General features: G+C 43.0%; 2 protein-coding genes across 3 annotated transcripts in view; one reads left to right on the top strand and one right to left on the bottom strand.

The window, feature by feature from the left end:
- LOC119954651 (stabilin-2-like) overlaps positions 1-10,408 on the top strand; it is a 211,389-nt gene extending 200,981 nt beyond the window's left edge. Inside the window, exons 66-68 of the mRNA XM_038780015.1 lie at positions 511-648; positions 5,337-5,450; positions 9,264-10,408. Of these exons, the coding sequence (XP_038635943.1) occupies positions 511-648; positions 5,337-5,450; positions 9,264-9,305 (294 nt within the window). The 3' untranslated portion in view covers positions 9,306-10,408. The remainder of the gene's footprint in view (positions 1-510; positions 649-5,336; positions 5,451-9,263) is intronic.
- A 141-nt stretch (positions 10,409-10,549) lies between these two features.
- The window catches only part of nt5dc3 (5'-nucleotidase domain containing 3), a 40,851-nt gene continuing 38,005 nt past the window's right edge, over positions 10,550-13,395 (bottom strand). For both annotated transcript variants that reach the window (XR_005458287.1, XM_038780017.1), the window contains one exon: positions 10,550-11,029. Coding sequence is in view for 1 of the 2 variants with exons in the window: in XM_038780017.1 (XP_038635945.1) it covers positions 11,017-11,029 (13 nt within the window). In the remaining variant the exon portion in view is untranslated. The remainder of the gene's footprint in view (positions 11,030-13,395) is intronic.

Below are 13,395 nucleotides of genomic sequence, written 5' to 3'. Positions count from 1 at the left end.
CTGATCTGTACTGAGGCAACAGGAAATCTAAAACAATAAGGAGTCACTTACACAAAGAGTATTAATTTCCCCTGAACTACACACCACCCATTCCCTACCCATCACTTCCACATTCCTGCCCCATTTGAAAACTTCCAGTGTCAGTCAGTGCTGGGATTCATACTCTCTGACAGTATTGAGCATTATAGTCACTTACAGAATTTGGAAACCATTTTCATTGTATCATCATTGGGGGCCGTGCCTTCAGCTGCCTGAGCCCTCCCGTCCCTAAACCCTTCCACTCGCACTCCCCTTCAAGTACCTCCTCTACAAATCTTCCCCTTTAACCAATCGCCAAGTCAACTGTCATAATATCGCCTTAGAAGATTTGGGGTCTAATTGTATCTGATGCTGCTCCGGTGAAGCACCTGAGAAAACGTTTAGTACTTTAAGGAGTTGTATAATACCAAGTTATTGTTATTGCTGACTCACTGTGAAAATCTAATCCTTTTCTGTCTTATCTTCTACTAGGTTAAACCTCATGCTGTTCACACTGGAGCAGGGGTAGGGATTTTCTTCGTCAGTGCCCTAATATTAGCTGCTTTGGCTGTAGCTGTGTATTATTATTACAACCACAGAAGGGGACCCTTCAGCTTCCAGTATTTCAAGGTAACTCATCAGCTATATGAAGACCCTCGGAAACGATTCCTCTTTCTCCTTTAGCTCTTATAATTCTTTCATAGGATATGAGCGTCGCTGGCAAGGCCAGTATTTGTTATCCATCCCTGTTTGCCCTCAAGCGTAGTTAAAAATCAATCACATTGCCTGTGTCCAGAGTCACATGTCGGCCAGACCAGGTAGAGACAGCAGATTTCCTTCCCTAAAGGACATTAATGAACCAGATGGAACATAGGAGCAGGAGTAGGCCATTTGGCCCCTTGAGAGTCTGCTCCTCCATTGTCCATGGTTGATCTTCTACCTCAATACCATCTTCTCACACTTTACCCATATCCATTGATGTCATCAGTATCTAAAAATCTACTGACATTTACTTTGGATGCACTCAATGACTGAGCCTCCACAGTCTTGTGGGGCAGAGAATTCCAAAGATTCACCACACTCTAAGTGAAGAAATTCCTCCTCATCTCGGTCCTAAATGGCCTGCCCCTTATTCTAAGACTGTGTCCCATCGTTCTTAACCCCCCCCCCCCCCCCCCCCCCCCCCCCGCCCTTCCCACCTACCTCACCTGGAAAAACATCCTTCCTGCATCTAATCTGACATATGACACAGGGCCTGACTGAGCCACAATTCGACCAGCTAGCCAAAACGGGCCCGAGGGGAAGTTACGAAACAAAACCAGGTCTCCCATCTGGATTGACCTGTCGTCCCTCTTATTGCACACAGGCCTCTCTGGGAGGCCTGACGTGCCACCACTCTTCCCACCAAATTCAGAAACACGAGATCCAAATAGGTTCTGAGGTGACGGCCCATGGGCAGCTCAGCAGGTGTGGCCCCCATGACAATATGTGAAGTTGAATTGTACGACAATAAAAAAATTGGCAATCGGTGGCATAGTGGTTTTTCAGACTGTTTGTATCTTCTTGAAGGTCTGAACAGTTCTCTCGCCAAAACCATGAGACACAGGGTAGTACGGGGCCATCCTAGTGTGTCAGTCATTGGCTCGGATGAAAACCTGGAAGTCATCATCTGTGAAAGTGATGCAATTGTCAGACACAATGGACTCAGGATGTCCATGAATAACGAAACCCCAGTGCAAGGCATCCACCGTGGCCACCAAAGTTTAAGTCCCCATCTCCTAAATAGACAGCCACTTAGAATGAACATCCACCAAGAAACCCATGAATGAGCCACATAGTCAACATGAACCTGGCCTTTCCCAAGGGTGGAGAGTGGCGATGGAGGCAGGGAATGCTGTTTGACAAGAGTGGCACTGTTGTAATAATTCTTCAATAACTTTATCAATTCCTCGCCACCAGATGTAGTTGCATTCCAACATCTTCGTCTTTTCTGCTGTTGGTGTGCAGTAAGAGGGGTCCCCTGGATAGAGATGGAACGACTACTCATGATTCCCATAAGATCACACTGTCCGTGCAGGTCAATTCATCCTGATGAATAAAATAGGGCACCTCCCCTTTCCCCTCAATTCACAAAGTACTGCATGCTACAGTGGACCCTTTTACCTCATCGCCAGCGTAGTGGCTCGAGACATACATTGGAGGTCTCCAGTAGTTAACAAAGGATTCATTGATGAAAGGCAAAGGCAGAAAAGTAACACACACAAAACTCAATATACTAGGTCTGGTCACTTCAGCTCTGAGTCCACACTGCTGGGGGCTCTGCTCCCAGTGCCCCTTGCAGACTCCCCATTGGCCGGGGTTTGCACACTCCCATGCAATTGGCCCCGAGCCGGTCAAGTGGTCCATCAAGCTGATTTGTAAGTGGGATGGCAGACACTTATTTAAAAACAATCAGTAGTGCCTGGCCTCGCTGCTTAAGGCTTGACCTGCGAGTGAGTGAAGGTTGGAGAATCGGGTCTACAGTATCGCTGCCTTGTACCAGTACATGGAGTCCCCACTATAAGAGCAAGAAGACAATTACTTCTATTAAATAAATAACAATAATGGGAACTCACCAAACACAAATTTCATTCTGCACACAAATTGTTGCACAGAGGAAGACCAATATTCACCGTGGTTCACCCTCTACCATCCTGGTCGTTATAGTGATAATGGAGTTGTTGACCAACTATACCAATCTAACCCTGTCAATTTGACTACACCAATCCAGACATGAGGCAAGGAAGGCACACAATTGTGGAGAGGTTTGAAATTCATACCTCAAAGTTATATTTGTCTCATTTACTAAAACCATCCCTTAGGGCGGCACAGTGGTTATTGTGAGCATTGCTTCCTCACAGCATCAGGGACTGGGGTTCGGTTCTGGCCTCGGGTGACTGTCTGTGAGGTGTTTGCATGTTCTCCCCGTGTCTGCGTGGGTTTCCTTCAGGTGCTCCAATTTTCTCTACAGTCTAGAGATGTGCAGGTTCGGTTGAGTGACCAAGCTAAAATTTCCCATTAGTGTACAAATGTTAGGTGGAGTTATGGGATTGCATGGGGAGGGCCTAGGTGTTGAATACTCTTTCAGAGGGCCGGTGCAGACTCGATGGGCCAAATGGCCTCCTCCTGCACTGTAGGGATTCTATGTTGTGCATCAAATTCTTGGCAAACTGTATATAAGAAGTCTTATCCAATTTGTATTTCAATCATTCAATATTAACTGCTTCCACCTTCTCCCAAGGGAATCTTTTCCATAGTTTGACCACTGAAATATTGTTTCCACCAAATAGTTTTAAATTTACCCCAAGAACACTTCATGTCCTATGGTTTGACTCTTCCGTCTGTTATAAATGTTCGTCAATGCTATTCCAACGTCCCATGACCAACCTCCCTCCTAATTTAGACTGCCCCGAATCATAACATCATCTAAAAAACAAATTGTGATCCATCCTTCCTTCCTTCTGAGAGCAAAGGAAACGCCTGAGATATGCTGGAAATCGGAACTAAAAAACAGAACGTTTGGAAATGCTCAGTCTCTGCAAACAGATGCTGGGCTTGATCCCAAACTGTCAAGGTGACCAGGTGATAAGTAGACTTTGAAGCAGTGAATTTCTGGGAAGGTTCTCCTAAATACTGAAAATAACTTCCAGCATCACATTGTCTTTCTATTTAAAACATTAAAAAACTGTGTTTTTAAAAAAAAATTATTCAGGCATTTGTATAAACAAACCACAAACAGAACGAATGAAAACAGAAGTGAAATTATACAGCGTAATGAATAAACAACACCCACTCCCCCACCTGCCTTACCCCCTCCTCCCGTCCTGCCTTCCCCTTTTAACCCCTTTAATCCCCCCCTCCTCCCCTCTCCCTCTGCTGACCCCTCAATCCTCCTTAAATAACTCAATGAACGGCTTCCACGTCCGAGCGAACCAATCAACTGACCCCCCTCAAGATGATAAAAGCAAATTACCGGGTGCTGGAATCTGAAACCGAGAGAGAAAATGCTGGAAAATCTCAGCAGGTTAAGATGATGGAAGACAAAGGGTCTGTTCTGTCATCTGGACTCGAAACGTTAGCTCTTTCCTCTCCCTACAGATGCTGCCAGACCTTCTGAGATTTTCCAGCATTTTCTCTTTGGTTTCAGATTCCAGCATCCGCAGTAATTTGCTTTTATCCTCTGCTCCATTCTGTCAGTTTTTGCTTTGAGCGGCTCTACCACCTTAGCCAGGTCCTCCGGGGCTTCCCTGCTCTGTTGGCTCAACATCTCATTGAAAAAGTCCACCGACTACTCTGTTGGCCACTGGTTGGACAGAACAGGCCCTTTGTCCTCCATCACCTTAACCTGTGGCGCATTTCGAAGACTCTCCTGCTCCACCAGCTCTCTTCTCCTCCCACTGCTCGTTCGTGGGTCCACCCACCCCACAAGTCCCGAATGACGTGCTTTCTAGGTGAATTGGACATTCTGACTTCTCCCTGTGTATCTGAACAGGCGCCGGAGTTTGGCCGCTACGGGATTTTCACAGTAACTTCATTGCAGTGTTAATGTAAGCTTACTTGTGACAATAATAAAGATTATTATTATTAGGAGTTACACTTTCTCCTGGCACTCCTACACCTCGTTCCATCCAAAATTCCATCCATTAAAAAACTGTTATTTTCGATGAATTGAGATAACAGCCACCAACAGAAATTACTTTTTATTTTACATTATAAGTCTCAAGCATGAGGGCAGCATGGTGGTGCAGTGGTTGGCACTGTAGCTTCACGGCGCTGAGGTCCCAGGTTCGATCCCGGCTCTGGGTCACTGTCCGTGTGGAGTTTGCACATTCTCCCAGTGTTTGCGTGGGTTTCGCCCCCACAACCCAAAAGAAGTGCAGGGTAGGTGTATTGGCCAGGCTAAATTGGCCCTTAATTGGAAAAATGAATTGGGTACTCTAAATTTTTTTAAAAATAAGTCTCACGCATGGGACAGGCTTAGTTAACTTAATGGTCTGTTAGGTGCAATTCCCTGAGTAGCCTGAGGATTGGGGATGTTTTGTAGTTCACCAAGTCATGGATAGCTACAGAATAGCTGAGATGCATAATACAATACAATGCTCCTGTCCTTCTCGAGCAGTGTCATCCTTTTTTTCTTTCATGGGTCGTGGGCATCATTGACAAGGCCAACATTTGTTGCCCATCCCTAATATGCCCAATATACTGGGAGAAGGGTCACAGGAAAGTCTAGCCAGCTTTTGTTTGAGGTATTTGAAATGTTTTCCAATTTACCTCTACAGTCCGATGAAGGGGAAGGCGTTTCCACATTTGACGACTCAACTCCCAGCAGGTTCAGTAACCCGATGTACAACAAGTTCACGTCCTCCACAGACAGCGGTGAAGACCCTTTCTGTGTAAGTTACAAAGACGCGCAGTTGGCAGTGATTCGGGTAGAGTTGAAAGTATCACCCTGTCATCTTGTTAACATCTAAGAGCATGTAAACATTTAAAAGTCACTATGTAATGTAGGAAACAGGGCTGTCAATTTGTGTACAGCAAGACTCCACAAACAGCAGTGTGATAATGACCAGGCAATCTGTTTTAGTATTGTTTACTGAGGGATAAATATTTACCAAGATCTCCAAAATAGTGCCACAAGGTCTTTTGCATCCACCTGTTTGAGGTGGGGTGGAATGGGGCACCCTGTTGATGACTGGTTGATCAGACTTAGGTGGACCCATCATAGACTCGGAGTCTGTACCCTATTGGATAGATTGGTTAAGTAGTAGACAAGCTTACCAATGCAATGTGCCATTTTGGCAGCACCCATTACCGCAGCCTCGGAATTTAGAAGTCGTTCGGACTTTCCAACCTGTTCCCCGTTCTTTTGGTGCTTGATAAGTATAGTGTACCTGGACTTCCACCTATCTCGGTTGCACCATAGATTGGTTTTGTGAAGTATGGTGGTGAATTTCCATGCATATTAGATATAAATACATTTGGGCAGCACGGTAGCCTTGTGGATAGAACAATTGCTTTACAGCTCCAGGGTCCCAGGTTCAATTCCAGCTTGGGTCACTGTCTGTGTGGAGTCTGCACATCCTCCCCGTGTCTGCGTGGGTTTCCTCCGGATGCTCCGGTTTCCTCCCACAGTCCAAAGATGTGCAGGTTAGGTGGATTGGCCATGATAAATTGCCCTTAGTGTCCAAAATTGCCCTTAGTGTTGGGTGGGGTTGTTGGGTTATGGGGATGGGTTGGAGGTGTTGACCTTGGGTGGGGTGCTCTTTCCAAGAGCCGGTGCAGACTCAATGGTCCGAATGCCTCCTTCTGCACTGTAAATTCTATGAAATAAGAGTAATACGAACAGTATTAACTGCAGTTATTTTGCCTATCCATGGCACCATGAATAGGTTGCTGCTGCTACGAGGTAGAGGAAGCATTACAGAACCTGATGGTCTTTTCTCATGACTATTTTGTACATGATATGCATTTTCAGAGTGTATTGTGGGATAAAGGATCTACATGATATGCATTTTTAGTCTACCACTTACACATCCTGACCTTGCTTCTAATAACTAAAAGTAAAACCATTAATAAAGGCTCCTCTGCTGATAATCTGTTAATTCTGGAACTGGACAATAGAATTCAGAAAGGTTTCAGGCTCAATCCACAATCTCCTCAGGGTAGGTGGATCTGAGGCATTGAGGCTTTAAAAACAAAGGGTCATCTGAACTCGAAACATTAGCTCGTTTGTCTCCTTACAGATGCTGCCAGGCCTGCTGAGATTTTCCAGCATTTTCTCTTTTGGTTTCAGATTCCAGCATCCACAATAATTTGCTTTTATTGTGCTAATGTCACTGCACTAATAATCCAGAAACCCAGGTTAACACCCAAGGACATGGGTTCAAATTTAATACAAATCTGGAGATGAAAACTAGTCTTAGTAATAGTGATCATGAAACTATCACTGATTGTTGTAAAACCCCATCTGGTTCACGAATGTTCTTTTAGGAAAGGAAATCTGCCGTCCTTTGGGTGGTCTGCCCTACATTTCACTCCAGACCCACAGAAATGTGGTTGACTCTTAAATGCCCTCTGAAATGGCTGAACAAGCCACTCAATTCAAGGGCAATTAGAAATGAGCAACAAATGCTGGCCTTGTTAGCGAAGCCAACATCCAATGAAAAGAATAAAACAAAAACTAATTTTGTCAATTATTTCCACTGCAACACACAAAGCCAGTCTAACAGAGCATTTCTGTTTTAAATTCTGAAATCTGAAGAGTTTTGGTACAGTGAACAGGGAAAGTCTGAATTCTCCAGTTGGTTACTGATAATTATCACTGGCAGTGAGGCCAGAGGTTAGGAGGAAGCTTTCTACACTGAAGGTTTTTTGGAACGTGGTTACTGGAAGTGACTGAGGTGGGGACCAATGACCATAGGGCTGGATGTTTAGGCAGCACCCGCCGCAGATCGCCACGGACAGGACGGGGACCATGTAAAGGTCCGTTGACCTCAGCGGGAATTTCCGGTGTGACCACAAAGTCCTGCCCAAGAGAAGTTACGGTGGAGAAAGAGGCCATTCAGCCCATCATATCTGCACCAGCCAAAAAGAGAAAAAATAAATGATCTGTTAATTTTAATCCAATTTTTAAGCACCTGGTGCATAGCCTTGCCAGTTACAGCACTTAAGATGCAGATCTAGGTACATTTTATTTGAGTTGAGTGTCTCAGCCTCAACCACCAACTTAGGTAGTGAATCTCAGATACCCATGACCCTCTGGGTGAAAATGTTTTTACCACGGATCCATTCTAATCCTTCTATGTCCCCATGTAATTGATCCATGTGCTAGGGGCAACAGGTCTTTCCTGTCCCTCCCGTTTATGCCCCTCATAATTTTGAACACCACAATTAGGTCATCCTTTCGTCTCTACTTTTCTAAGGAAAACAACCCTAGCCTATCCAATCTCTCCTCCGAGATGCAATTTTCAAAGCCTGGCAACTGGTAGATCTCCTCCGTCCTCCCTCCAGAGTAATTAGGTCCTTTCTGTAATGTGGTGACCAGAACTCAACACAGAACTCCAGCTGTGGCCTAACCGGAATTTATACGGTTCCATCATCAATCACATCCTTTTTTATTCAATAATGGAAATCATTCCATTTGTTATCTTGACCACCTCAACGCAAAATTGTCCAACTATCTGAAACAGGTGCATGGCAGCAAGATTAGTCATGTAGGTCCAGAAAAGTGCCACAAGCAATAGCTTTGTCTGATATTAACTTCTATGACAGTATGTTTATCTTAAGAAGGGACTGAGTATTCCAGTGCTAAGCATGCAAAATTTCAGTACAATTTGTACCCAAGTTTGATCCATTGAATTCCAGCATCATTGTTAGGATGATCTCAGTTTTTACCTGTCTAGATACAGATGCTTCAACACCATCATAACGTGTGAAGTATGTTACCCAGTACTGTGTTATATAATGTGCAGCATAGAAACAGCCCATTTGGCCCTCCTGGTGTATACTAGTGTCTTTGTTCTATACGAACCTCCACTCACTTGATTTATTCTAACCATATCAATGTGGCCCAATCCTTTCTCCTTTGCGTACTTACACAACTTCTATGCATCTAATCACTACAACCACTCCTTATGGCAACAACTTCCGGTGAGAAAAGGTTCTCGTGGATTCCTTATTAGATTTATAAGTGACTTTCTCTTAACTCTATCCTCTAGTTTTGGACAGTCCTACATGTTGTCTTTGTGTCCAAAAACTATGAAGGGATTTGATAAAGTAAAGACTATCATATCCCCCCTCTGCCTTCGCTTTTCAGTCTTTTCTGATTGTTAGAACCTCACGATTGAATACAGACAAATGATTTCGAAATTTGCAGCTTGCAGTGTTTGGGCAATTTCTGTCGCCTTTTTTTTTAGAAACAAGGATACCCATGCTCCTCTGCAAATAGCCCGGTGGGATCATTAGGCTCTGTCTGAGAGGAGGCAGACTTTAATGTCTCCTCCTAAAGACTGACCCGATGTGTTGGTCTAGATTATGGGAAGAACACAAACTTAATTGACCGGCTGACTCAGAATGAGAGTGTGCGCCCCACTGATCCACGGCTGATATCTATTACTGTCCTGGAATGAGCAAAGCTAAAGGTCATGTGGGGATCGGGCTACAGTTGATAATTTACTTGCAGTAATCACCTGTTTAATTTTCCACAGGATGACCATCGCCTGGCAACAGATAATGATCACGAACAATAGCAACACTGTCAACATTCTGTGTGTATGTTATTAGCAAAGAAATTATGAACACTAAAGATTTGGTGGTCATTGCAAGTTCTCTTGAGTGGTACAGCATTGTGATCCATTTTGACTGGACTAGGAAACCTACAGGGCTAGAAAGGTTAACCATCCAATGGTGGATCATTTAAAATTAAATCTATATCTTACACACATTATACTCTTCTTTAAAGAAACAACCAAATTAACTGGGAGTAGTGACTTTAAGATTGTAATATTTAACAGAATATCTTAATCTATTAAAGTGGAGGTATTCAAGCAAAAAATGTCTAAAAGTTCATGCCAGCGAGAAACCTTTGGAAAATATTGTCTAAAGATATATTTGGCCAATTGTTTTGATTTTGAGTTAGAAACCTCAGATACATCTTTAAATAAGGACATCTATTTTCCCCTCTGTTTAAAAATAGAAAAATGTTCGAAAGACGTGAAGGACGTCTGGTGTAACCAAGACAATCCTTCTGGAGTTAAACACCAATCTCCCAGATACGGCTTTGAGAAAACAATCAGAAAAATAATTGGGGCAATAAATAACATTTTTTCCCACTTTTTCAATCCTTATGTTCATTAGAATGAATAAAATGTTGCTGGTGGTGAAAAAGTTTCTTGAAACTGACAATTCAAGAATCATACAATCTGGTAACAAAGAAACTGCTCATTTTCCAATTGGTGCAGGAGGAGGTTGTATCGCAAGATTGACATGTTAGGCGACCAATAGCAGGAGTGTGAGATCATGTGATGGAACCTCCACAAATGAACCCACGCTCTGCTGGCAACACCCGCACCTGAACTTGCTCTCATGAAGCATATCCAAAGCTGGCCATGCCATCATCTGCTGGAGGTTTTAATTTGTACGCGAAATGCTATTGAAAATGTCTTTCTTTTAAATATTGTTTGTCAATTTGTTCATGGGCGAAGAGTGCATTCCGGATATTCCACTGAAGGGTTACTGGTGAAGGGAAAAAAGTAGTTGTCATTCTCTTTGTGTTAAAGCATGAGCTGTGGTGAAAATGCTGAATGGAATACAAATGCCAGTTAATTCATGGGAAGGCAACAGACAGGGGGGGAAAAAAACATTCTTTGCTCAATGCATATTTTGAAGACTGTTTCCAATTGCACCCTGCAAACTTGAGAGATTTTCCAAGCAGTATTGTACCAACCACTAGTAAACAGACAAAGTTGATTTTAAAAGGTACTGTAGTCCTCTCCATTGTTCTGGTCCTCAGCCATATCCTTTATTATTGTCACAGCATACAGAAAAACACACATCAAATATTTGTAAAAACTACGTTATAGGGACACACCAAACTACAAACAATTGGACTTCATGGTTTACAGAACTCCTTTCCTAGCAAAGGTCAGGATCACGTTGAAACTTCACTTGTTCTTTGAAACAATGCAACCCTTTACTGCAGTGAAAATTGCAAAGCAGCACTTTGGGGAAATAAAAAAAATAGGTCTTTAATTATCTGCAATTAACTTGGCGCAGGGAAGCATAACTGATTTTGTACGATGTTTAAAACTAAAGAAATAGTTTTAGTTTCTTCGATTTCATTGCATAACCCCTGATTAAGTTATTTGAATATAAATTCCAAGTTTCTTCCATAGTTAGAATATATTTATCTCGTGTAAACAACAAACATGCTTGATCATCTCAAATCCTGTAACCTTTTCTTCATAAAGCACACCTACACAATTACAAAAATAAAGACCCATAATTAAAAAATGTCAAACAGTTTTAGTGTTGAATAATCTGATTTTCATCTTACAGTTTAAAAAACAGCACAATTAGAATTCCTTCAAGGTGCCAAGTTAAGATCATCTTGATCAGAATGCATTTGGGGAGCTGAAAATTGAATATATTGGATTATTCCATTCACTAGATTCTAGAATTCTCAATTGAGACCTTTCATTGCCAAAATCGATTTTCAATTCAATTGCGAATGAGGTTAGAGTTTTGTGGGAAATGTTCAAATCTGCAGGTTTAAATTTCCCTGATCTGCAATAGTGATACAGTTCAAAATCATAGGTGGAGTGCCCCAAGGACATACATGCAGTTCATCATGAAATACAAGATCAAAGCACGCGATTCTCTGTCCAGTGACATTAATGGACAAAGACTGCCTGCCTCTGAATGCAAGGTCCCAGTGGAGACGCAAGATATTTGGAAAAACAGTTTCACCTCACACGCATTTCCCCCCCCCGATCTATAAATGCTTCTACCAACAAACAATCAGAAGTTTCAGCGGGAAACAAATCACACGAAACAAAGAAAAAATACAAAATTAAATAAGATTATTTCTCCCATCAACTAAACACTCCAGTCGTTGCACTGCCCACTGGGCATGGAAGGCTTTTAACACTTTTTCTGCATTTAACGCATTACTGCATTTAACGCATTTAGTGCAGTAGCAAAAAACTTACCAATAGAATTGGTTAAAACCCTTCGGGATTCGGATTCAGATCCAGCCTGAACAATTACAAATTTCAGAGCCCTGAAAGTCTCCCCTCTCAGCCAACTGGAAGAGACCCGAGGACAAAACTATCACTAGTTAAACAATCAGGACGATGGAAATCTGGCAGAAGGAGTAACAGCGATATCTCGCTGGTTTGGGAGAAGGTGCACATATTGGCGAATGGCTGATCATTTTCAACATAGCTATGGGTCTTCAGTTATGCGGTGAGCCTAGAGAAATTAAAAACATCCTCCTTAAATAGAACAGATTAAGATGAGATTTAATAGAGAGGGTTAAAACTATTAGAAGTTTTGATAAAATAAGCGGGAAGATTTTCTGGCAGGTAGGTCACGGATTTAAGAAAATTGACAAAAGAACCAGATGGGAGATGTTTTTTTAAAAATGCCACTTATTCCGATTTGGAATGCACTGCTTGGAAAGGTGATCATGATGTGGAGATGCCGGCGTTGGACTGGGGTGAGCACAGTAAGAAGTCTTACAACACCAGGTTAAAGTCCAACAGGTTTGTTTCAAACACGAGCTTTCGGAGCACGGCTCCTTCTTCACCTGGGAGATGCCGGCGTTGGACTGGGGTGAGCACAGTAAGAAGTCTTACAACACCAGGTTAAAGTCCAACAGGTTTGTTTCAAACACGAGCTTTCGGAGCACGGCTCCTTCTTCACCTGAAGAAGGAGCCGTGCTCCGAAAGCTCGTGTTTGAAACAAACCTGTTGGACTTTAACCTGGTGTTGTAAGACTTCTTACTGGAAAGGTGATGGCAGTAGTTTCACAAGTAACATCAGGTACTTCGGAAGCACATTCATCAAATATACTTAAATATTTCTCTCAAAGGGTAGGGTGTGGGTCTAATTTGTTCAGAGATGTACCAGTACAATGAGTCAAAAGGCCACTTCCTTGTGCTGAATGATTCTATGAAATTGTTATGTCAATTTTTAGGTCTCGAAATTTACACCTTATTTCTCAAAGCATTTCTTTAGAATATAGATACTAATGTTACTGTTACATTTTAATATTTATACCAATGATGAGCAACATTGTAAGCAAAACATTTCATAACATCCGGGTTCCCCAGCTTCGCATTTAGGGGGTACCCCTATGATGTGCTGGGAATCCCTCTAGGCAGTTCCCATGTGAGGGTTTATCCGGTCACTGCTCTCTGGACAATGGAGCTGGGCTGGGAACCATCCAACAGAAGCAATTTAAATTGGTTTTGCCTGTTTTACCCTGGCAGGTACTCTCAAAAAGAGTTAGAAGGGCGGAAAAAATATATTTCTAACTCCAGAGTAACACCATAATCCAGCTACGCACGGGACACCCCAAACAATTACTGCACCGAGGGGAACAACAACACCCAACCCTACCCAAAACTCTCTCTCTCCCCCCCCATCCCAGTGTGACTCGATCCAATTCCCCCCCCAACCTCCCGTGACAATACGCGATTTTCTTTTTTTTTCAGTGCCAGGGCAGCACCCTGGCCAAAAGGCATGCAGCTGGGGGCCTCCGATCCCCTTGGGGATTCCCACAAGTGCCGTTTGTCTGGTTCCCGTTTGTGGAGACCAGTACGAACCTCGAGGTCCC

This window comes from Scyliorhinus canicula, chromosome 20 (genome assembly GCF_902713615.1).
Source record: "Scyliorhinus canicula chromosome 20, sScyCan1.1, whole genome shotgun sequence".
NCBI classification, from domain to species: Eukaryota; Metazoa; Chordata; class Chondrichthyes; order Carcharhiniformes; family Scyliorhinidae; genus Scyliorhinus; species Scyliorhinus canicula.
Note: the sequence above shows the minus strand (reverse complement) of the source record. Positions and strands in the feature narration are given on the sequence as shown.